The sequence below is a fragment of the Balearica regulorum genome, chromosome 10 (assembly GCF_011004875.1).
Source record: "Balearica regulorum gibbericeps isolate bBalReg1 chromosome 10, bBalReg1.pri, whole genome shotgun sequence".
Lineage (NCBI taxonomy): Eukaryota > Metazoa > Chordata > Aves > Gruiformes > Gruidae > Balearica > Balearica regulorum.
The window spans coordinates 2,730,718-2,756,787 of record NC_046193.1 but is presented as its reverse complement, the minus strand read 5'-3'; the positions used below and the strand labels follow the sequence as shown (position 1 = coordinate 2,756,787).

The 26,070-nt window shown below is 39.5% G+C and overlaps 1 protein-coding gene across 1 annotated transcript in view; it reads left to right on the top strand.

Annotated features, from left to right (window-relative positions):
* Nucleotides 1-5,623: 5,623 nt before the first annotated feature.
* SYN2 (synapsin II) overlaps nucleotides 5,624-26,070 on the top strand; it is a 188,873-nt gene continuing 168,426 nt past the window's right edge. Inside the window, exon 1 of the mRNA XM_075762742.1 lies at nucleotides 5,624-6,649. Coding sequence (XP_075618857.1) covers nucleotides 6,276-6,649 — 374 coding nt within the window. The 5' untranslated portion in view covers nucleotides 5,624-6,275. The remainder of the gene's footprint in view (nucleotides 6,650-26,070) is intronic.

Below are 26,070 nucleotides of genomic sequence, written 5' to 3'. Positions count from 1 at the left end.
CTTGGAATCCAAGAATGGTTTGGGTTGGAAGGGACCTTAAAGCCCATCTAGTTCCCACCCCCTGCCATGGGCAGGGACACCCTCCACCAGCCCAGGTTGCCCAAAGCCCCATCCAACCTGGCCTTGAACACTGCCAGGGAGCCAGGGGCAGCCACAGCTGCTCTGGGCACCCTGTGCCAGGGCCTCACCAGTTCCCTCACAGGGAAGAATTTCTGCCTCAGATCTCATCTCTATCTCCCCTCCTGCAGCTTCAGGCCATTCCCCTTGTCCTGTCATTCCCTGCCCTTGTCACCAGTCCCTCTCCAGCTTTCCTGGAGGCCCCTTTAGGGACTGGAAGGGGCTCTAAGGTCTCCCCAGAGCCTTCTCTTCTCCAGCCAGAACCACCCCAGCTCTCCCAGCCTGTCTCCATAGCAGAGGTGCTCCAGCCCTCTGAGCATCTTGGTGGCCTCCTCTGGACTCGCTCCAACAGCTCCATGTCTGTCTTGTCCTGGGAACCCCAGAGCTGGACACAGTACTGCAGGGGAGGGTCTGACAAGAATAGAGTAGAGGGGCAGAATCCCCTCCCTCGACCTGCTGGTCACGCTGCTGGTGATGCAGCCCAGGACACGGTTGGCTTTCTGGGCTGCGAGCGCACATTGGTGGCTCATGTTGAGCTTCTCGTCCCCCAACACTCCCAAGCCCTTCTCCTGAGGGCTGCTCTCAATCCATTCTCTGCCCGGCCTGTAGCTGTGCTTGGGACTTCCCCCACCCATGTGTGGGACCTTCTTGCCAGTACAGAACTGTTGGAATTGGTATGCTTATAAAATGTGAAATTACTTAAGGCCACATAAATATTTACTAAACTGACATAAATAAAACAGCCCTTATGTATTAAGACATTACTTAAAAATTTCACATAGCACCCTGCAAATATTTTCAGTTAGTATTTCGAGTTCCTATTAAGTTTTTTGTGAACTTTTTGTAAACTCAAAGTCAAATTTCCCAACATGATTCAAAACATATGTAGGTAGGTATATCAGAAAAAAAAATATTAATACCAAGAGAACAGGCTAGGTAATAAAAACTTAATCTTTCATCAGATGGTCATTTAAATGTCTACAATTCTGGTTAATTTGTGTTTTCTGTTAATCCTCAAAAGATGAGAGCCTGGATTTGAGAAAAGATCAAGCTGGTTTGTGTGTCCCTTCTAAAGCAATAACTGAGGCAGTTACTCCCCGGTGTGCTTATTTCTGTCACATCTTCATATGGTTTAACTGTACTTCTGCCACCTTGGACAACAAAATTCAAAGAAGATCAGAAACAGAAAGCTGACATGTTTTTGCTTCAGGGACATTGTAACAGCAGGAGTTCTGGGAGAATTCGGTGAAGCTGTCTAATCAAACTAAGTGAAAGTGGGGGATTGCTGGAATAGGTGGTCAGGAACCTCTGAGAGATGTTCCTATTGTGTTTGGAAAACTGCAAATTGGAAAATTGGATATGTTTGATATAAATAATACAAATGATAGAATATAGAAAAGGACCAGCTTTTTAAGAAAGGCATCGCAGGTGAAATATGAATTTGATATTTGAATATTCAAAAATTAATAAAACTTCACAAATTCAGCAAATCCATTTCCATAGAAACATTTTTCTCACACTGACAGAGCACTGACACAAGTGACTCCATTACCGTTCATGAAATCTTAGACTAATGTGACTACTGTGGCTATCCTACTAGTTGGTACATGTCTTTTAAGGGAGAAAAATATTTTTTTAAATCAGCTACAAATAAACTATGGGAAAGGGGTGAACAGGAGTATTATCAACATTATGGCTGTTTAGTGACTCGGATATGACATTAAAGATGGGCGACATATTGTATGTTGCCTTTATATGCTGCATAACATCCTTGGCACATAGCAAACATCCACTTCACGTATGTCTGTTATATTGTCTTTATATGTATGTATATTCTTTATCTCTGACAAACAAGCGTCATATTTCTGTGGGGCTTGTAAGAAAATTTTTGATGACCTGCTAGCATGGGTTTAAATAAATTATGAGGCTTTTAAAAAGCCGGGTAATGCTGATCTCTGCGAGAATTGCCAGGTGATACACTACACTCCAGAGTACTTTCTGTGTGTGACTTGTTTTCAGCACAGAGATTCTGTTTAGCATTTATCATGAAAATAGGACTAAGTGTCTGCTATTCCAGACTCAGTTACACTGTCATCTGCCAGCAATGTTCCTTCCCCTCAGTTCTGGCTTGTTCCCATTTTCGGCAGGTCAGTGGTTGGGAAACGTGCAAATTACTTTTCCAAGCACCCTTGCACTCCCCTCTGGTGCAGGCAGCCGCTGGCTTCCTTCTGGTAGACTGGACTGCGTATGCAGAACTGAACATAACATTTAACTGAAAGAATGGCGTGAATGGCTACGCCTCAAACACAATTCACTCAAATAATGGGATGGTTTTGCTAAGGATGTGATGTGTAGAATTCAATGGGGCTTAGAATGCAGATTAGCACATAAATGCAAAGAAAATTCTTCTCATTTCTGTTCTCCATTACTATATGCATAGTATAAGGTACAGCGTAGTGGCTGAGAAGATTAGTCATTTTTTTCTCCATTAAATGTAATTATATTTTGTAGACTTGCATATTTTTGTAGATGAATAGCTGATAACATGAGATGTTAAGTAGTTTTAATTTAAAATGTATTGGATTCAATCTGCTCAAGTGATAGGTATCCCCAATTTCTAGCATGTACAACTTGTCTCTTTCATTTCCACCACATACGGTTATCTGAAAGTTACTTCTCTAAAATGCTAACATAATTTTAAGAGGCATTTAACCAGCCTAAAGTTTAGTTGTACGTTAGACTAGCAAAAGAATAGGAAATCAAACCACGCTGGCCCTAACCTGCCTGTGAATTTCTCATCTTTTTTTAACATGAATCCTTCTGTAGTTGTTTCTGTGTTAATACTGGTATGTAGATGTGATAAGTCATTATAAGGTGTAGCAGTTCAGATGCTTCATCCTTTCTTTTTCTTCTTTTCCTCTCAGTTTGCCAACACAACTAATCCCCAATAACTTGATCTTTTTTTGTATTGTGATTTCAATGTTAGGAAACAAACCTGGATTTAAAATTGCTATTGTACACTCTGCTTTGATATTGACTCTTTTTGTCACTTAACATACCAGTGATTCAGTATTCTCACTTCCTAATAGATATAATCACATTGAATTATCTCACAAATGTGTCGTGAGGTGTTGAAATATCAAGAACAGTAGGTTGGACAAAAAGTGCTGTTAGTTCTTCTCAGGCACGGTTTTATGTACTATTAAATTTAGCAAGTTCTCTGTAATATTCTACTGGTACTCTTTGAACAAAGTTTTCCTTTCACAGTGACAACAAGGCTACATGAAGAACCCTGCTTTTTGTTTTGTTTTGCACTAGGGACCAAGTTCTTTGAGACTTTGACCAAATTCAGCTGCCTTAGTGCAGTTTTGGATTTATAAGGTTGTTACCATACACTATGGAATGTTTAAAAAGAAAACCAAACCTCTGAAGTCTGGCATTTGAGGATGATTGGTATTTTTAAAAATTTTAGTCAGCATATAGTGGTAATGTAAAGAGGTAAAAAAAAAAACCCAACCCCACAAAAACCCCAAGTATGAATTTATGAGATGTTCATATAGAAGAGACGGTGCATTCAAAGAGCAGCTGTACCAGAGTCTGCTGGCCATGATTACAATTAGAATCAGTCTGCATAATCTTAAAGTAATAATTGTTTGGCTGGACTGAGAATATACAGGAAAGTACTACGGCTAGGAGTCAGCTTTCATCAATCAGAAACCAAGTTTTCCACACAAATATGTTAACAAGGATAGATCTTACATCACTGAAATTTGAGCAGCCTAACCCCACTCTGTTTAATCATTTTTTATTTCGTTTTATAGTAATGGATCCTGACATTCAAATTGCTCCCTATCACTTCCATTTGCTCCATGTATTTGCCTTCATAACACAGAGCGCAGCTGACACTGAAGACAGATTTCAGCCCTGTAACGGAGACCTGGCTAATACTTTTGTTAATGTGCGCAGCAAAGTGTAACACGGTTCATCCTGCTCTGCACGATCGACTGACTTCCGTCAGTAAAATAAGCAGGTTCTGTGTACGTATAGGAAGCGGTCTGTCCAAAGGGGGGCAAGTTTATACAGTCACCCTTCAATCTAGAATGGTAACTTTAAAAAATATCTAAATATAATTTTTCAGTATCGGACTGGTTAAAAATGTTTTTCAGTAATCTCTTTACTGGGAGGATGAAACAGTTTGTATTGTATAAAACTGCATATTTTGGAAAGTATAAGCGGTCCTTTTTTTCTTTATGCTGGCCTCCTGCTTTTTAGATGAGAAGGGGGGAGATTGCTGATGCAATTATTCAAGCCTATGCCTCAGATTTGTGATTTTTATCATCTTTACTGATATTACCATGTGCAGAAATAATACCTGTGCACTTGCCATGGCAAAGTGCAATATTCTACCTCTCTCTGCAAGTGACTTGTGTCCCGTGTTGCAGATGATTTAACTTGTGTTACTGCACTTACATACAAGCTTTTTAGATATACGAATAGCCCTGAGATATCTTAACGCTACTGGGAGAAGATTATTCTCTCTCTAGATCACGCTAGACCTAAATTTATCTAGATGTAAGTGCAGTTCCACAACTTCTCCGGCAGTACAAGCCATGGGTTGGTGAAGTGACGAGACATTCTATCTGCAGTCACAGCCCAGGATTCTTCCCCGTTTTAAGTCTTCTCTGTGCCCTTAATGCCAAAGCTGTGTCTGTGGGTGGCCTATATTATGGCTTGGCAGAGTCAACGTTTGTCCCCAGTTTGTCTTTGGTGTTAAAAAAGTAAGCGTCTTCCGCTAGCCTCGATATTGGATTTAATTTTCTGTCATGACATATTATGTGACTCTCTAAATTCAGTGATTCATTAAAGAATCCTATGCAGTTCTACCTTTGAACATGCAAACTTTAAACTGTGAAAGTCTTAGCATCGGGAAAACTTTCTCAAATCTCTGCAAGAAACTGCTGCGTGAATTTACCGTGTGTAATCTCAGAGCACCTGTTACACGCAGCATGGCCTGTAAAGATCAATTGCAAAATGGTTTGCGATTAGGTGTATCTTGGATAAATGCTTATGTCATACAATAAAGGCTGAGTATGAATTTTATGTTAAAACACGGAGTGATTATCCCAAACTCAAGGGAAGGCGAATTCAAATTGCTCTTAAAAACTGTGGGCTTTAAGACACGAAAACGCACCCGTGCTTCTCCTTGGCGATGTAAAATTGCCTGATGATACGCAGCGCTTCACCTTCACTGAACTGTTTCGGGTTTTTTTAATTAAAAAACCAAACCACCACCCTTAAAACCACGCACCCCCGCTGTTTACGAGACAAGGCTGCATTGGCATTCCGGGGGCTGTGCGGGCGGCGATGCCGGTGCCCGCCGTCGCTCCCTCGCAGCGGTGGTGCGGGGGGGGGGCGGCTGCCGGCACAGAGCGTTCCCGGGCTGGAGCGGGCCGGGCGGGGCGGGGGCTCGGAGCTTGCTGCCGTTCCCAGCAGAGCGATCGGGGCCGCTCCCGGCAATTGTCTTCAACTTCATGGCGACGCCGTCGTCGCGCCGATGAGCACTGCTGGCAACCGTAAGCGGCTCCGCGCTGAGGGTGCCCGTGCTGCCCTCCCGCGCCGTGCGTTGACCCGTTAGGGCTGCGACGAAAACTTCGCGCTCGTAACGGACGCTAAGGACCGCGCACCTCCTCCCCTGACTCCTGGGGCGTTACCCGCCCCGCGGTGGCTCGGCGCTGCCGGGGGGGGGGGACGCGGGGCTGCGGGTTCTTCGCTGGGAAACGACGCTCCCGCCGCCACCGGCCCCCGCGGCCGGGCGGCCCCCGGGCACCGCTGTTCCGCCGGGCGGGGCGGGAGCGAGGCTCGGCGGGAGCGAGGCTCCGCGTGCGCGGCGCGGCCGCTGCTCTCCTCGTCCTCGTCCTCGCGCGGCGCCGCGCGCGGCTGCCACCTAGAGCCGGGCGGGAGCGGCAGGCGCGCGCGAGGCGCCGCTGTCCGCGCCGCTGAGGTGAAGGCAGCGCCTCCCGCCCCGGCCGGCAGTGAGGCTGCGACCGAGCCCGCCTGCGGATCGCAGAGCCCGCCGCGGCGCCCGCCGCCCTCCCGCCCCGGCTCCGCGCCCTCCTCCCGCTCCTCGCCAGAGCCTCGCCTTTCTCTCGCCCGGCCAGATGATGAACTTTCTGCGGCGCAGGCTCTCGGACAGCAGCTTCATCGCCAACCTGCCCAATGGCTACATGACCGACCTGCAGCGGCCGGAGCCGCAGCAGCCACCGCCGCCGCCTCCCTCCGCTTCCTCGGCCCCTGCCTCTGCCTCACCGGCGGCGGAGCGTCGGCAGCCGCCGCAGTCGGCGCCCCCCCAGCAGCAGCCGCCGCCGCCGCCGCAGCAGCAGTCGACGGGCAGCAGCTTCTTCAGCTCCCTCTCCAACGCCGTGAAGCAGACGGCGGCCTCGGCCGGTCTGGTGGATCCCTCCTCCGCCGTTTCCTCGGCCGCCGGCAGAAAGTTCAAGCTGCTGCTGGTCATCGACGAGCCGCACACGGACTGGTAAGTGCCCCCGCGCCTCTGCATGCCCCCCCTGCGCCCTCCTCCTCCTCCTTCCTTCCCCCGTCCTTCCCCTCCCTCACGCTGCGGTCCCTTTCCCCCGCGGGCCCCGTGCCCCCTCAGCGATCGGTCTCCCTTCCCCGGCAGATGTGGGCTCACCTGGGGGCGGCGAGGCGCGCCTCGGGCCCCGGGGCGGGCGGTGTGAGGCTCTGCGGCGGGCTGGGGCCGGGGCAGGCGGCGGGAGGGCCGCCGGGCAATGGGCAATGCCTCCCCGCCGCCCGGCCTCGCTGAGGCGGCAGCCGCGGGGCTGAAGCGAAGCGTTACGGACTGGAAGATGGAGCAAAAACCAGCAAACCCTGCAGCGCCTGACTAGGAATGGAAGCCGTTTTCCATCAAAACGCTAAATAAAACGTATTTACCGCCCTGAAAAAAACCCATATCCTGTGTTCATTAGCGAAATAAAGAACTTATGCGTAGGTGCAGGTAGGATTTGAGTGTCTTAGGCACGAATTTCTGTTCTGAACTGCGTGTGGTTGTAGCGTTACGTGTGTTTGTTCGTATTTATGAGCGGACTTGTTTTCACGCAGATCCCGGCGCTTCTGTTGCAACGTCTAAAATGCGTGTTTGGGTGAAGGTCCTTCAGGATATCGAGGACCAGCCCTCAGTTTTACCTTAGCCCTGTGAATTTGTGCGATTACGTTAATTAACTTTGCAGGGTTTGTTTGGGGTGGGTGTTTTGCTTCCACTATCACCATTAAAAAATGTGGGATTTACAAAACATTAAAACTTGTACGTCAACTCATTTCTTCCTGTGCCTGGCTGCTACCAGTAGGAGAGGATATAGCTTTTTCAGACCTGTTTATCACGAATGACTCTGGTGGATGCTGTGTTTTGTAGGAAGGATGTATACCTACCAACCGTTCACTAACTTGTTTCCCTATAATGTGTGTTTGCACATCAAGCGGTGAATCGTCTCATTTGCTGTTGCTAATTACAGTATATAAGGTCTTAATAGTGCCCTAAAATAATACTGAGTAAAACAAGTATGTTTTTATAACACTGACATCATTCACTGAGGATTGTGGGGTTTTGATTTTATTGTCAGCTTCTCAAATTTATAGCCTTGCTGTCTAGATGGACTCGTACAGTTCTAGGATTTAATACAATTTGCTTTAAAATGGTACTTTAATAAAATACTTGAAACAAAAATGTAAGCTTTTTATCTATAGCACATGTGTTATTAATGTTAAGATAATGTTACCTGTTACATTTTTGGTTGTTTTTCTTCTGTGTTTGGTTTTGTGTTGGTTTTTTTTTAAAAAAAAAATAACGTTTTTTTTTAAAAAAAAGGTTGTTGTATCTGCCAGACTAAGACAGCCTCTGTACCTACGTCATGGAGATGCATCCATGGACACTGCTCACTGCCTTGCAGATACGTCTATTTATTTAATATTCTATGGTGCACAGATTTTTGCTTGGTAAAGTAAATAACTGTATATGTTCATAAAGTTTGGTTTTGGTGGAATTTTTCTATATCTGTTGAAGCCATCCTCTGTATTATAAACATGGCATGTTTTACGTACTTGATAAATACACCCAAAATTAGCACAGCACAATCTGTCGGCAATAGCAAAGCTTTTAAACCTTTGCATGGTGAATGCCACCTACAGCATTCCAGGTAGGAGACTAGATGTAGTCACAAATCTACACAAGATTACTCATGCCTGCTTGCTTTTTCTTTTTCTTTTTATTTTTTTTCATTCCTCATAGTATATGACGTGGATATGTACTAGTTCTAGAAAGAACAGTTCGTTGTTGTACTGGCTCTTTCCCCTCCAAAAAGCTAATAATTTTGTAACTTAAGATTTTAAAATAAATTTTTAAAAATATATACGTGTGTATTCTGATAAAACATGCAGAAAAGTTTGTGCTGTACCTTTGGAAGTATGGATGTCCATATTGACATGTATTGAACTGCTATGAAATTTGACTGTATGGGCTAAAATGAAATATGTATGATAACTTGGAAAAAAAAAAAAAAAAAAAGTGTTGAAGGATTGGAACTGGCCAGAGATGATTTTCAGTGGTCTGATGGCCAGCACACTAGCTGCTCTGCCTGGTATGATGCATTGACGTACAGTTTAGCAAGATGAGGTATGTAGAGCTGCTGTCATGTGATACACTAACCAAACCCTGTCAATAACAAGAAAAACACTACTAAATAAATCTCACGCAGCCTCCTAAGAAACAATTTCAGTTGATTTATGTTAATCCTGAGAGGAAGATCGTATGCTGGGCGTTTGTTTTTTTGTAATGTTTTGAGCTTCATTGTGTTTGTCAAATTGAAAATATATATTGCTTTTGGATTGCAGTTTCAATAGAAATAACAGAATTTCAGTCTGATTCACACTGAAATCCTACTAATTCAGTATCTTCTTTATAGCAAGGGTCAGAGGAAGTATTAAGCACCTTCTTCTGTCAGGAAAGGATATTGCCTCTTCCCTCTAGCGTCAAAAAGATATTTTGTTTCTAATATATTTTATTTCTCTCAGAGATTGACTCACACGTGAAATCTGAGATTTAGTAACTCAGTGTTATTGTCATTAGTGTAATCATATGGGATAGTCTACATATATTAATGCTGAATTGTTGCTTGCATTTTTTAATCTTGATCTCAATGACTTTTATCATTTTCTTGCCTTAAGAAGTTTGTCCTATTACAAGTTTTGAAATTGTCCTTTTCAGTTTTTTTATGGCATAGGATCAGGGGAAAATGGGAGCATTAACTTATCTTTACTAATTTGTATATTTTTACCATGTTGTATTATCTGACTTCTTAAGGAAAGAGAGCAAATGCAGTCATAGTGTGAAACTATCCTCCCCTTTCTCCAGTAACATCTGAAGATGTGTTAGACCTGTGAAAGATAATTCTTTTCCTATAGGTTCTTTGGAAACTTGCAGCTACGTAGATGAGAGAGACCTCTAAGGGCCACTACTAAAGGTGGGACTGCAAAATGAGCTGATACCAAGGACTTGCTACCAGCTAGTAGCTTTATGCATGCCTCAGTGGCAAGTGAAGGAAAAAAATGAAAGCAGACTAAAGCTTGTAGTCAACTGTCAGAGACAAATCCGTGACAAGCGGTCTTCATTGGTTCTGGTTCTCATGGAATACTTTCTCCTAGTCACTTTATGCAATAAAGGATCCATTGGTCCAAAGGTGAAAGCAAATAACGATCATTTTCACCAATTATCTTTGAAACCTTCTGTCATTCCAGAGTATCACCATAAAGAAGGGATGACCTGTAACGCAAACACTCCTTCAAATGAACAGTACTATTAATTTATATAAAGGCATTGGAAAAGCTAATTTTATTTTCTGGCTTAGTCTTTATGCATTTTAATGTCATGTTCTTTTCATCTGCAGCTGCACACTGAACAGACATTTTCAATATCTTCACTGATGTCCAAAATCCTTTTCTGCGTTACCACATCTGGTTGAGAACCTCATGAAGTATTTAAAGATGCAGTAGAAAAGTGTCTGATTCACAGATGTTTCATGGATCAGTTGGGGAGGGGAAAGCGTCAAGAACCACTTGTTAGGTTTAATAATGATTTTATGTAATAGATTTCAGTGATTGTTTTACAGCTTTAGGTGTCTCTGTTGACATCTTTACAAATGGAGGAAACTGAGAAGTAAAACAACTTGTTCAAGGTCATCCAAGAGGCTAGTAACAGAGCTAAATTAGAACCTAGGTGGCTTGCTTAACCTTTTCTTTTAATTCTCCTTTCCTAGCTACTTGTCTGCATCAAGTGTCCAAAATTTTCAGCTAGATAAGTTTTTTTAAAAATGTATTTAATTTCCTCAGGAAACAACCATTTTATTCTGTATACAAAATGTGCGGAATATTCAATGCTGAACAAGCAATTGATTAGAGGCCATACATCAGTGGCAAGGTGCCAAAACACTGTGTATATAGATTATTAGCTTTATTAAAAGCTTATGTGTAATATTTAGAAAGCTGTTTCAGTATTGAAAACTAATTATTGCTTAGTCTGTCTTGTGCTCTAAAGCTTGAATATAAGACTCATTGGCAGTAGCAATGAAACTATAAAAAGAATCAAGTTGGAAATTTATGTTCTTGTATTTTTTAAGCACAAATGTTGTTATAAGTATCTACCTTTTTTTTCCCCCAGAGAATTATGCATTTCTTGTAATGTTTACTGCCTTTGTAGTTAGTCATCTTGTGATAGTTCCAAAATATAATTTCCAAATGGCTGGGACAAATGCTATATGAAGAGCAAACTTTCTGGTTTAAAATTACCGAGTCATTTATGGACAAGCATTGCTCATAATAAATGTTTTTAATACGAACACATAGTGCAGAAAAACACTGGTTTATGATACAGAAATTTACTGAAGTGAGCAGAATGGGGGTTTTGGTTGGGGTTTTTTTTTGCATTTATTAGAAGGTAGAAAACAGTTTCAATTAAAAATAAATGTGCGGTTGTTTTATGTAGGGGTAACTACCAAACAACTTGTATGCTACAATGAAAATTCATTGCCATTTTTCTGTTCATTAGGGATGGTTCAATTGTGCTTAATTAGTATTTCCTAACTACAGTTGAACTGAAATTCTAGTTTATCTTATTTGATAGTAACACGTTGATTTAGTAAGGGCAGTTTTTGTTGCATTCAGTATGAGTCTTCAGTTAGCAAGTTTTCTGATTTTAGAAGGTGCCACTTAGATTTTAGTAATGCATAAATGAGGGCAACTGCTTTGCCAGAGCTCTCTCTAGTCCTCGGGGACGACACTGCCTAGAAGGACCATGTTCTTGCCAGCCTCCTGGCATTGCAAAGCACCCTCCTACTAGTATAAAGCGTAAAGCCACAATATAAAGCGAGGAGGGAAACCCAGGACATGGGCAAAGGTGGAACTAGTAGTGATTGCGTGGGGGGAGGGGGATTGAAAGGATCCCTTGGCACTCCTTTAGGGGCCGAAGGTGAGAAGTTTTGGAAAGCAAGTCAAGGTTAGAAAGGTCTAAGCTTTTAAGAGTGACCAAATGTCATGCCTTCAGGCAATGAGTGTAAGGAAAAGGTAATCTTATCAATCTATTTTATATAGGAAGAAAAGACATATAATAAGATACTTCTGTTAATTTAAAATGGTAATTAAGAACTGCTGTGCCTTTTGTAACAAGAAGCTTCTAATATTAAAGGAGAAGTAACCTTGCATTTGTTATAACACTGTAATCTTTGAAGGAGGCAACAGGTTCCTTAAGATCCCTGAGATTGGGCAAGAGTGATAAAGATTTTACCTTGGTTTCTCTCTAATTTTTGGTTCATATGAAAACTTCACATTTTAAAATTATCTTTGTGAGAAGTTTCATCTGAATCTTAAAAAAAAAAAAATTGACATGTTGCAGTCTAATTCTAGTTGGCCTTTGGACTGAGTTCCTAGTACTGCAAGCTGGAGCTGGCAACCAGATTTTACATGAAGACAATATGTGCTTAGGCAGGTTCTTACAACCACGTAGTCACCTCAGTACTACTTCCCAGCACATGCTAGGGTTTTCAACTCTGCATTAAGGGCTCTCCATTTTTGCAATCAAGATAGCAACATAATTAAAGGAGAGATGCAGACATATAAGCAGGGGCTGCCATGAGCATAAGCAACACATCTCTCTGCTGGCTGGGAGGATACACTCGGGCACACAGATGAAACAACGTTGAGTTTCTGCAAAGCAAGGTAAAGTTTGTTTTGAACTCTGTCTCCTCATCAAGTGCAAGCAACTGAATGTGTTTTTCTGAAGGGGTGGAAGTATTATCATTGAGCTGTGTCACTTAATATTTAAAAGATGGACGAAGAACAAGTCTGCGCTGGGCAAGAACTTGAGAACAAGGACATGCAGCTGAACTAACTGTAGTATGTAACGTAACATGCTAACAAATCTGAATTTGTAGCATACAGCAATCTCATGCAAGTTGTATTTCATGTCTGTCTCTGAAATGGCAGGCTGATACTGTTCTGCACTGCACGATATGTGTACTAGTATTTGAAGCTGGTCTAAGAAAAAATTGCAGTTTTTTTCTGTTTATCTATAGTTCTGTCATGTGTGATACTTGGCTATATTAGTATAAATAGCAAAACACAGTACCTGATAGAGATTACCTTTTTGACTAGATATTTAAAAAAAAAAAGCTTTTAGTGGAAAACGCTTTGTCCTCCATACTCTGTGTATTGCTCTATCTAAACAAGCTCATAGATGCTCTGATGTTATTTTAGGCAACTTCGTGTATATGAGGTGCTGACTGCAAATCTGGATGGATTCTATGTGGTGTCATCCCCCGTCCCATCCCTGTCCTATGCGCTCAGAATCTGGGTGAATCTCTTTTTTTTTTTTTCCCCCCCTCACTTTATCTCTGAAAAGACCACAGAAGCTTCTCTGAAGCTTAATGAAACCTATAGTAACATGTTTAGTCAAATAGGTAATAATAAAAATTTTTGCCACTGTTTTCTTCTAAAGTTTGCCTTAATAGAAAGGAATGGGAAAATTGGCAAGGAAATAATGGGGTTTAGGTAGGTATATTTCAAAGTAACAAGACTGAAGTGAGAGATAAAAGCAATAATAAATTGCTTTGTAGACTTTAGACCCAAGTAAAATAAGAAATTCTGCTTGCAATCTATTCAGAATTTGATAATGATTTGCCAGTAGCAAATTGTAATCTGTTGAAATAGGAACAGTATGAAACAAAAGGTTATTAAAAACTATATTATTAGATGTTGTCTTATTTGTCTTGAAAAAGTATGTCTAGAGGACTTAATGTAACTGTACTTGCTTTAAAGGGATGTTACTTGCCATTCTGTAAACACTAGGACACTGCAAAACTGTACACACTTTTGCTGAAACCCTGTTTCTCCAAAAGATTTCTTCAAAAGATTGATGCTAAATATTCTCACAGTATCAATGTATACTTAAAGTCGTGACTTCGCTGTATGCATTTTTAGTACCCAGTTCTTAATAGTACCATGCGATAGTCACCTACAAAAATATTCATATGCAATATCACATCATTTTATCACCTGTAGCTCTTCAGCCAGCCTAGCCATTGTGGATGCTCTAAACTGCAGAAATCTGTTTTTAATATAATAAATTGATGATTTTGATTTTTATACATTTGTAGATAAGATACACTGCAATCTGCATTTAAAAATGTGCTAAGACTTTAGTGAAAAATATGTGTTTGAGTATAAACTTGTGTCTGAAGAAGAGAACGACAAGCACAGGCAGTCAGATCTGGATATAGCACCTCTGCAGAAGGATTCTAGACCTGGTGGGATGAACACAGCAGCAAAGGGTAATTACGAGTAGGTGGAAAAGTTGCAAAGAATGGAAAAGAGTAAATTGGCAAAGAAAGCTATGTTGTATATGGCAAAAAGTGGAAAAATAAATTACAAGGTAAATGTTACCTGGAATAATGATAGTGCTTCCAAGGATGAGGCTACTTACCTTGTGGAGTGAAAAAAAATGTGTAATGAGGTGATAAGACTTTACAGACGTCAGGAGTGGGGGGACAGCATCATACCTTGGTCTAGAATGCAAAATGCTTGCTTGATTGCACTGCTGCTTTTGCTAATTAAACAGTTTTATCTGTGCTGAGTCAAACTTGACTTCTCCAAGGAAAGCTAGTGTGCTTTTAGACAGCCAGCTGGAGGAGCGTAATGAAGGGTATTCATGGTAACATGAACTGAAGACTAGTTTAAACTTTTCCAAAAAGTGCAAAGACTTTGTCCGTTTTACAGTACCCACTTTCACCACAAGTGTGTCCCTACCTGGCCAAAACAGAAATGTTAATGAACTCTTTTTGCAAAACTGATTCCTAACAAAAAGTTGGTTACTAAGGTCAAATCTTCATTTATATATTTGCAAGCAAAAGGGATAGAAATGTTTAATTCAGAAGACACTGAATCTTAAATTTAAAGAGGCTGCTTCTGGTTTTCCTACAGACCTGTGCTGTCTAAAGCAGAACAGGGTTGGCCCCCAGCTGTAGGTAAGGCTGGGTGGGTTTTGCTTCAGCTGTGTCAGGCAATAGGTGGGATGTCTAGGGCTTGTGCTGTGATTGTGGCTGCCCTCAGCAAGCAAGCTGGCAGGGTGACATAGCTGATCAGGGCTGCCATTATACATGCCTGCTTACTGTACTCCTTTTTGAATTGCAAATGTTGGCAGGATTCATGTAATTAATGGATTGGACCAGTAGACAGTGCTGAAGAACATGTAACTCCAGGTTTTGAAAAACCTTTTTTTTCCTGCATGCTGCAGTTATCCTTATCCTTCTTGCTTTGTATCTGTGATTGCAGAAAGTAGAAGACACGAGAGGGGTCACAATATTGTTGCTTAAGTGCAGCTGGGAAGGAGCGTGAGCAATGTTTGCTTCATTGTTTTCACATCTGAACACCTGTGCTGGCTTGGTCTTAGCCCATTTTTTGTAAGTTACTGTGCTCTTAGGGTAGGGGCAGGAGAATAGAAGCTTTTTCCTCCCTCTGTGGAAATCAGAGACTTGGTTTCAGCTCGTGCAGATAGAGGCATACATGTACTTTCTCTATTTTCATTAAAAACCCCCAAACTCTGGGATGCTTGGTGTCTAATTAAGTGTGATCACCTGTTCCACCCATCCCCCCCCGTAGACCCCGTAGATAGGGAGAACAAAACCACCATCAGCCTGTCAGGTGCCAGAAGTTGTTACAAAAGGCAGTTTTGGTCCAACCATTAAAATCTTTTAGCTTTTTGTAATGACTGTTCCATGTTTGACCTTGCTTGATTTACCATTTGATCTCTATAGTCTTGTATCCCAGTTGGATATTGGTGTTTATTTTATACACTGATTGCTAGGAGGAGTTATTGAAAAAATCCTTTTACATACATGCATTTATTTGTATTTTTATCAGGTGATTAAGAAATATTATCACAGCCTCAGATAAAATCTTTTGAATATCTTAATTCTGTTCTAAAGCACCCACATAAAATGATTTGATACAAACTAATAGATTAATTTAATAAATTGTTTCCATTTGCAGGTTATACCATATTAAAATATTCTTATAAATATATTACAGAGAAATAGATTAAACTAAAATGATATGGACTTTTAATGAAAACATTTGCTATAATTTCCTGCCCTAAAAACCAATTTTTTAAAATCTTGTCTTTATAGAAATGAACTGTGAGTGAATAAGCATTAGAGAGTCTCACAATGAACAGATAAAAATCTAGAATTTTGTCTTTAAAGATGTAATAGGTGCAGTTTCCTCATGAATATTTAAAACTGTAGTAAGAAGTTGTTTCCACTGCTCAACGTGAAGAAAAGTCATAAAACTCATTAAGAAACATAGTAACAAAATAATGTGTAATGCATTTTGGAGAAGTGCATTGACACATTGTGAACAGCAGCAGGACAAGGACATAGCCACGGCTGACTGGAGTCTTGGTTTTAATGCAATACTGTGTCCTCTGGAGCCAGTTTGTGCTTTGGTGTCGAGTTGGGCACTCTCTGACAGACTGCCGATGCATCTTTATTGCGATAGTAACCTTTAAGCTTCTGTATTTCTGATTTAAGCTAATTAGTCTCGTCTTGCATGCAGCAAGTGTTTCTTTGTTAAATAGGCATTAGAAGAGGGGAGCATGCTTTTATGTAATTCCAAATTGAATATAAACAGTCATAAAATACCAACAGTGTATGCTGCTTATTGGAAAGCTCCTGCAGGTAATTACTTTGGTGTTTGAGAATGTGAGTGTGGAAAAGACATAAAGCTTGTGGCAGAGCTAGTAATGAAACCCAAGTTGTATTTGTGTGTGGATGTGTCCCCGTCTTTAGGAGTCAAAAGTATCTGCATTCCAGTAACTTTTGACTAGGTGTTTCAGAACTGAGTGCAAGTTTAAATACTATTTCAAAGCATATCTGAAAATCAAGTGGTTCTTTCGTGCAAGAAGTGCCTTTATCTCTTCATTTTGACCTTGCAAATCTAATACTCACTGTTCGTGAAACATTCACTTTTTTGCTGAATCACCTCGTTTGTAGGGGCTGAAATCCGCTGAGCTACACTCTTACCAGTTTCTGATGATCATTGTGGCAGATGCTGAGATCTTTTGTTGTGATAATATTGACTTCTCACAGGAGAAACCAGGGGTGAGTGTATGTGGGGGATAAAAACAAGCCTGGGGGAAAAAAGCAGAAGTTAAAATGTCTCTTGTTTTAGTTTTCTGATTTAAAGTGAATTCCAAAAGGAAAAAAAATTGGTGCTGAGCTCTAGCTTAAAAACAAGGTAGCAACATGACCTTTTTGTTGTATTTGTTTACATATCTCTGCATCTAACTTTGGTTTTGTTCTGTTTAACCTTGTTACTTGTTTAGTGCTTCTGATTTCTTACTAATAAAAACTGATTGTAATTCTACTGAACCAATACAGATTTCGTAGATTAAACTCCAATATGAGATCAGTCATAGTCTCGTAAGCCTCACATTTAGTTTAAAGAAACCAGGATGGTTCCAAAGAGGAAGATTCACCACCATTTCACTACCTCTTAGTTTGCTTCAATGATTTATTTTGCTTTGAAGAGCATTTCCAATGAAAGCTTTCCATATATATGCACATTTTATCATGGTACATCATTGAGAGAGTGGTAAAAAATGTCAAAGGTTTCTTTCCTTTGTGGGACCAAAAAATGGTTAATAGTAGAAAAGCCATCATCTCAGATCTGGGATTCTGGAAGGGCAATAAAAAGTTTTTATCATAAAACACAATAAATAAGTCAGATTCCACTGAGTGGCAATGTGATCACATTATGTGCTGCGACTACAGAACTTCTTTTGCTGAGTAGTTGTTGTCTTAGCCGTCTACTGGTTGAGATAAATAAGTCACAGGAATATTTTTAATTTGGAAAAATGTTTCTTTTATGAGACCTCTGTCTTTGAAGCAATAACCAAAATTAATTTTCCTGAGTCTTGTAAAAGTGTTGCATACAATATTAATAAATGACAGTAGTGTCTATGGTAGCACTTTTAAAGTTTTAGAATAAAAGAATGTTTTTTAAGTATTTGGGATGAGGTTTAAATAGGCAGGCATTAGTCTTAATAGCAAGATGTTGCTTTAGTAGTAGTGTGCTATCATTATGAAGGGTGTATTTGTGCGTATGTGTGCATATATGTATCTGTATGTACAATTTTTTTTTTAAAAGAAGAATTTGTGGGAATTTTTGTCCAGCTAGAGAATACTTCTGTGGTTGTAGTTTTGTTGCTCTGATGTTATTGGGTTGCACTGGAATAAAAGCAGGCTGTTTGTGCCACTGGAAAGCCACTCAGCTGTTTTAAGACAGGTCACGTGGAGAATCCCTTGTATGGGTGGTAATGATGGAAAGCATGGGATTCAGCTATTCAGTATTTTGTATGAGGTTGTGCTCTACCTGAATTCTTTTTGTTGTACACATGTTCTAGAATTTTGTGCTGATTCATTCTTTTACTACGGAAGAAATGTCTGGTATGAATTAGCAGCAATTCAACATAGAAGAGAGTAAGGTTAATTTTCTTGGCAGTAGTAATACTTCAGAGGAGTCAAGAGACACTAATATAAAGTATAATTACTGTGTGTTAAGGTTTACATTAGTTCTGTTAAAAAAACTTCCACTGGATTGGTCTTTGTTCATGAAATGTGTGGGTAGAAGCAGGCTGCAGATCTGTTCTTTTCAGGTTGGTGAGTATCTCACAGCGGTCTTATCAATTGAAGTCTTGCAGTGGTTGTCTAGGGTTTTGTTTGTTAGAAGTCCTTTCCAAGAAGTTAGGCAGCTGATGAAGTTTTGGGGGTTGTTTGTTTGTTTGTTTCTCCTGAATAGTGTGACCCATTATAAGAACACATTTGAGAGCCCCAAATCCTTGGCTGTTAGGTGGTGCATTGATGACATATCAGATTCCAAGTAGGTTTCAGAGTAAAATGAGATGTTTTGGTGTGATGGCTTTTGCAGATGAATCATCCAGGTCCCTTGGTGATAATGTCCGTATATTTAAAGAGCAGCACTCTGGAAAGCTGTTGATGTAGAATAAACACGCCAGGTACCGTTATTCTGAAATCCAGCCTGTGTGTGATTTTACGTTGTAACAACATAATTAAATCACTGTTTTCTGGTTTGCCGTGCATGAGGTAGGTTGTTGTTTGCATGAGGTAGGTTGTTGTCGGGCTAATGTAGGCTTTTTCCTGAGCATTTGTTAGTCACTGCTTATTTGGATGATTTAGAACAATGCATTTATGATACTTTCTGTGGAACAGAATTCCAGTATTGGTTTCAGCCTTAGAAAAAACATATGGCAAACTGCTACCTGTCAATCAAGATGGTTTGAAGACTTTGTGCGTATAACTGCTTAACAAACACTAGCGTAAGATTTAAAGCACATGTTACTTCATTTAAATGCTCATTTCCAGTTCGTGAATTTTCAAATGAGTGTTTGAAGGGAAGCAAACCTAACTGATATTGAGAAAACAGTTATTTTCGAGGGGCAAACAGTAATTCTGAAAGAGACTGCCATAATTTTTCAAATATGTTCTCTGAGTTGTTTGTACTTGTGTCAGCTTTTACCTAAGGCAATGATGTTTATAAATGTTAATTTAAAAAAAAACAAAAAACAATGCTTTTACTGGCCCTATCCCAATTATTTGATTAAGAATTCAAAGAATTTCAACGTTAATGTATTTGTCAGTGCTAGGATTTTTGCTCAGAATAACTGAGATATTCTTCTAATACCGTATCAATGTTATCTACAATGTCTAATTGTAACCACAAGATTATTGTTTATATAATACTCAATGTATTTATGCCCATGCATATGAAGTTATAAAGTGATAGATGAGCAATCTTATTCCAGATTGTAGTAAGTGTAGAGCCAGATCTCAGAAAATGACACTGTCGCCTTGTTTGGCAGTCTGTCTAGATGCTGAATTGAGGACCAATAGTTCAACCAGTTAGTGGTACACAAGATCTCTGCACTGGATTATTTTGCTTGCAGGTTTGTCATAGCGCTTTTGCAAATACTGAGGTTGCACAGAAAAGGGAAGAATAACAAATAGTGACGTTTCCATATATGATTTTGTCTTATTATCAGAACAAGTAAACATCAACTTTTCATGCTGGGTCATTGAAAAGATACAGTTGTCTTTTAAAAGTTGAGTAAGCAAAAGAGAATTTTTAAAGTCAGTATGCTTACTGTATGCTGAAATGTGTACACCTCAGAATTTTTGATTTACTAATAGGATTCTTCGACTTTCTATTTTGACAAAGTATTACAAGAGTAGAAAGTAGATTTTTGTATTTCTTAAATTATCCTGTATTTTAGACTAGGTTTTTTTGATAGATGATTTAGAAATTCTTTAGATGTAGATACCCTACTCGAGAAGAGAATGTTTTCAGTTTGGGAACTTTAGCAAATAACTTTTGTGGTGGAAAATAGGATTATGTATAATATATAAATCAAAGTAAATTATGTTAATCAGCAAAAGCATCTTGTAATAATGCGTGGGTGATCAAAGTCAACATCTCTGCTGTGTCTATGTTTGAGTAGTGTATTGTAACTGATAATCAAGTTAGCATACAAAATGAATTTCATTTTGTGCACCGAGAGGGCTTAATGTGCACGTGTGTGAAGATATGTACATATGCATATGTCTCTGCAGTAAACCGGGGATATTTTTCTGAAAGAGCTGTCTAAGGCATGAAACTGTTCTGCATAACAAGGACAAATCCTTGTTTTGTCTGAAACATTGCCTGAAAACTCAAGGTAAAAATTCATGACTGTAAGGCTAGTAGCAGTTCTTTAAGTATGTAAATGGAAAATAAATTGATTAGAAACAGCTTTGATCAGATAGTTAAAATTATAAATATGCAATCATCTTTCATACACTGTCAAAAATTCTTTTTAGGTGCCACTACACAGGGCTTGCCTATGTCGGTCCTTTTATTCTATTCAAATGGAATAGCTTTTTTCTGTTCAGACTGAAATTAAACTGAGATAAAATGATGCACAGTTACTGTCTTTTACAATTCTCTTTGTCAGCTGTCTCCACTAATATTGCTAAATACATTTTGAGGTCAGTGTGCAGTCATTTAGCTTAACTGTGTTAAAAAAAAGAGCAAACTTCTAGAACTATTCGAAAGTTGAAGTTTTTATTTAATAAGAATGTCAGAACTTGCTTTTGTTTCAAATGAAAGTATTATTGAAATTGGAAAGGATGAAGAGGAAAAATCAAAGTATCTGTGTTTTTTGTGTAATTGTATTTTTTTTATTAACCACTTCTTATCTGACCCCTATGTTGAAACCCAAAGTGAATGTTTAGCATGAAATTACCTTGGAGGCTTGCAAGTTACAATGAAAGATATAAAATAGTAATTAGGCATGTACTGTCACAATAACTATGATTATTTACTCTTGCAATTTTCCCACGTGAGCAATTAAGTATCCGCATGTGCTAGCAATGATGTTTGGGAGAAATAGTGTGGTATGGTTAGTCTTGAAATTTTTACTGGTTGCTACTTTTAGAAGGAACTATTTCAGACTGCTTCTTAGGGATTAGGTGATTTTTCTGAAAGTTTTATTCCTGACTTTAATTTTTCATCTTTTATTTCAAATGGAAAAAATTATGACATGCTGGTTATAAATTTCTAGTGTAAGCTACAAACTAAGGTAAATGCCTCAAAAAAAAAAAAAAATTCGGAAGATCTTTTAAGCAAATAAAAGTATTACTAGACAAAATTTACACAAGTCAATAAAGTGTTGTTGCAGATGCAGCATAGCTCTGTGGCTGGGGAGAGCTCTGTTCACATGATCATTCTGACATTTGTTACAGTTTCACTTCCCACACGCCATTAGTAATCAACTGTGGTGTCTGTTACCTTTCAAAACAATACACATAAGGATGTGAAAGTCAGAGTCCACTGGGAATTTTCAGTTAGGAAATTCTTTTTCTGCTCACCTTCCTTTATTTCCTGACTCCTTGTATGAAAAAGTTGGAAGCTAATGGAAAATTTAGTGTAGACTTTTTCATCGTGGAATAAAAAGTGACATAATTCTTAGCGCATATTTAAAATAATTGCCAACAAATGAAATACTTGCCATTATTCAAACACATTTTCTCAGAAGTGCCTTTCTGACTTCTAAAACATAGAATCACAGACTGGTTTAGTTTGGAAGGGACGTCAAAGCCCATGTAGTTCCAGCGCCCTGCCATGATGGGCAGGGACTGCCTCCACTAGCCCAGGTTGCCCAAAGCCCCATCCAGCCTGGCCTTGGACACTGCCAGGGAGCCAGGGGCAGCCACAGCTGCTCTGGGCAACCTGTGCCAGGGCCTCACCAGTTCCCTCACAGGGAAGAATTTCTGCCTCAGATCTCATCTCCATCTCCCCTCCTGCAGCTTCAGGCCATTCCCCTTGTCCTGTCACTCCCTGCCCTTGTCACCAGTCCCTCTCCAGCTTTCCTGGAGGCCCCTTTATGGACTGGAAGGGGCTCTAAGGTCTCGCTGGAGCTTCTCCTCTCTAGGCTGAACAACCCCAACTCTCCCAGCCTGTCTCCATAGCAGAGGTGCTCCAGCCCTTTGAGCATCTTGGTGGCCTCCTCTGGACTCGCTCCAACAGCTCCATGTCTGTCTTGTACTGGGGACCCCTGAGCTGGATGCAGTACTGGGGGGGGGGTGGTGTGTCTCAGGAGAGCAGAGTAGAGGGGCAGAATCCCTTCCCTCGACCTGCTGGTCATGCTGCTGGTGATGCAGCCCAGGACACGGTTGGCTTTCTGGGCTGCGAGCGCACATTGCTGGCTCATGTTGAGCTTCTCGTCCCCCAACACTCCCAAGCCCTTCTCCTGAGGGCTGCTCTCAATCCATTCTCTGCCCGGCCTGTAGCTGTGCTTGGGACTGCCCTGACTCCTTTGCGGGACCTTGCCTTTGGCCTTGTTGAACTTCATGAGGTTCAGTCTCGCCCACTGGATGGCATCCTGTCCCTCCAGCATGTTGACCACACCACACAGCTTGGTGTTGTAAATAAATTATCCATGTAGCTAATGCAGGTATTGTTTTAAAAATATTCAGCTCCTCTCTGCAGTATTTTAGTGGGATAAATCTGTGTTTGACTTACACCTTTTTCACTTTGAGAAATTGTACATTTCTGTTTATAATAGTAGCACTTTTTCGGAAAAAAAAATATGCGTAAAATGACTTGAGACCTGCAGTCTGTTTGTTACTTAGCCATTGATGGGTCGGTTTGCTGGAATTTATTTTTATTGGATTAATGGTAATTATATTTTTTTATTTCTGTAGTCTTCCAGGAGCCTATTATGAATAGCATTATTAATACACATGATGGTTAGGCCAAAAAAACACAAGAAAATGGAAATTGAGCACTCTGAATGGCTATAAGCTGTTTGTTCTGATCGCTTTGCTCCCTCAATTCATTTTGATAGGTACATTTATAACTGAGCAAAGTTTTCCCTAATACATGTTCCTTGAGGGATTGTTTTTGCTTTCCCCTCCTCATCCCTTCCTCTCTCCCAGTCCTACATAGAGTGTTTTTTTCTTTTAGTTGTCAGCTCTTAGTGATTAGAAGTACTCAGCTTGTTGTAAAGGGCATGTAGCTAATTTGCTGCATGAGCTAGAATAAATTGTCCTTTGTCAGGCTGTTATAATGGATTTAAAAATTCTCATGACTAGTTATTGGTATACTCAATGCATCATTGATAAGTTGAAACACATTCTGTACCTAAATTATCTTTTTGCTATATATCTAAACTACAGTATCACTGGTGTTTAGGTTGTCATAGTTCAAAATTCTCTCCTTGTGCTCTTGCTGTCTGTGTGAAAATAGCTTCTTTAACAAACTTAATCAAAGAAAGTTAGAAGTACTAGCACTTATATTTCATTAGAATATTTATCCATAAGAATCTATTATTGACTCACATTCATGTTCCCTTTTATCCCAATACAGTGCTTGAATAGCACTATACAGAAATTACTGTAATATCTAACATTCTAATCTGTTATCTAGTGACTTGCAAGTACAACTGGAAGAATATTTAAACTATATTTTCATAGGAGTGTTTGAAATTCGCATCAGCTTCTGATTTTTCATGCCCTTTTGTTTTGTACATTTTCAGCATTTCAACAGTTCAGCTTTTGAGAAATCAGATTGAACAAGTACTGAATTTTTAAAGTATATTGCAGGATACTCATGGAGACGGAATGTACATTAGTAATCTCAAATTTTTCATCTGACTCCTGATTGTGATTAAGGAGAGAATCATGTGCAAGAAGTAATAACACTCGTAAGCAGCTTAATATGTTTTGCAGTTAAGACCAAGAATTATTAGAGAAGCAAACCCTCATGGCAGACTGCAGAATGTAGTGAACAGGTTATTCACCTTTTTAAAAAATGGCAGGGCTTTTCTGAACCAGTTATTTGTTACTGGTGTTTGCTTGATTTATAGGACACAGCATTAGAAATTACAAAATTCAAGATCAGGGTGAAATTGTGAGTTGGACAGCTTTGAGTTAAGGCTTCAGTTCTGCAAGGATGAGCAGAGTTGATACAGATGTTAATTATAGCCGTTGGTCAGGTATTGACCCAGGAAATTACTTAGAAACACAGCAACTTCATATTTGTAATAAATACAGAAATTGCAGGTAACCCCATATTGTCTGTTCTTTTTTTTAGTTTTCTGACAAATCAGGAATGTTTTTGTTGATGAGATGTAGGGATCTTCCTGAAGTTTCAGAATTTTTAAATTTAGCAATGAAAAATTATCCTGTTAGAATAAAGCATATGGACTTAAATCCTAGTCAGAGATACCTGCAAAATTGAGCCACATTTCCCCAAGATGTACATACAGAGGAAATGATATAGTTCAGATAAACATATGCTAGTGTCAATTTGGCTCACTTGAGTAGAAACCATAGAGAATTAGCTGGACTGGAAATCAGCAATTGCAGCACAGGGCACAATTAAGGTCCTGAGTCCTGCTCAGGTGTTGATGCCCAGATAGCTTAAAGCCAGTCTCTGTGCACTTCCCTGTGCTGTAATGGCATTTTATTTCTGCTTCTCTGTTCTGTGGCCATATCTTTTTATCGTAGCATATCACAGAGCATGTATCGTAGCTTTGTTTGAAGGGAGGAGGACTGGTAACTTTCACTCAGTAACAGTAATAAAATTTAAAAAAAATAATGTAAGCTATTGTAAAGCAGGGTAATACTGGGGAATGTAGAAGAATGAAGGATTTGTAATCTACAGTAATTAAAAAATTCTAAATTTCACTCTGTTTATTCCAAGATCTAGGAATGCATGTTTTATGTTCTATTAAGAATATTGTAAAAATAAAATAACTAGTATTTTTAAATGCTGCTTTAACTTCCTGTATATGCACTACAATTGACTTTCAGTAGCTTATTTTTGTCACTATATTCCACAAATACATAATCTAACATTGTACAAAGCAGCGGAATTCAAAATAAACAAAAAGGATGCTTTTGGCATTGAATTATTATTTATCATTATTTCTTTGTTGCTTTTTAAACATTTCTAGAACGAGTAGCAAAGCTTATTTATCCCCACAGGAGTCTAGCAAAGTTAGAATTAAATACATAAATACTAACATAGAATTTACTAAGCTAAGTAATTATAATGGGGCTTCAATCTTGCATTCCGTATGTTAACCATGTTGAAATATTAAAGGTATTTGGGTAGCAAAGAATATATTTTGTTCATTTGACTTTTAAAAAATAATTTTATTATTTGATTTGGTGATGATATAATTCCTGCAATTCTGAACCTTGCCTTTGGATGTTTTTTTTTCCTCTCACTTTCCTTATGATTTGAAAAATGGTGCATTGACCTCCTGACAGTTGATGGACAGTAAAGACTAAACTTTTTCCATTGTAGCAAACAACTGGAACAGATTTGCGATATGTTTTTTAAAGTAGTGGCTTCTATTGCAAGCAATTATATTGTAAAAAGTTTGGAGTTTGGATCGGTCTTCTGAATTTCCAGGGCTGTTAAAGATTTTGTGATTAATAGAACATTGTGCATATTTGTACTATATAAAAGAAAAACAAAAACCACAAAAAAAACCCCAAACTGAAACCAAACAACTTGAGTACAAGGCAAATAATTTGTATTTTAAATAAATACAATTGTTTGTATTAAATTAAAGGACCTGGAAGTTTCCACTGATTTGATTTTTTTTTTTTTCTTTTTTAAATGAAAAGGTATTTTATTTCATCCTTGGATTTCAGCAAAAGTTTTCCTAGAGATATTGGGGGGAAAAGGGAAAGGTAGCATTAACCATTCAAATGGGAATAAGGGTGTGCTTTTATAAATTCCTAAATTAATCTCAAAATGCTGGAAATTCAA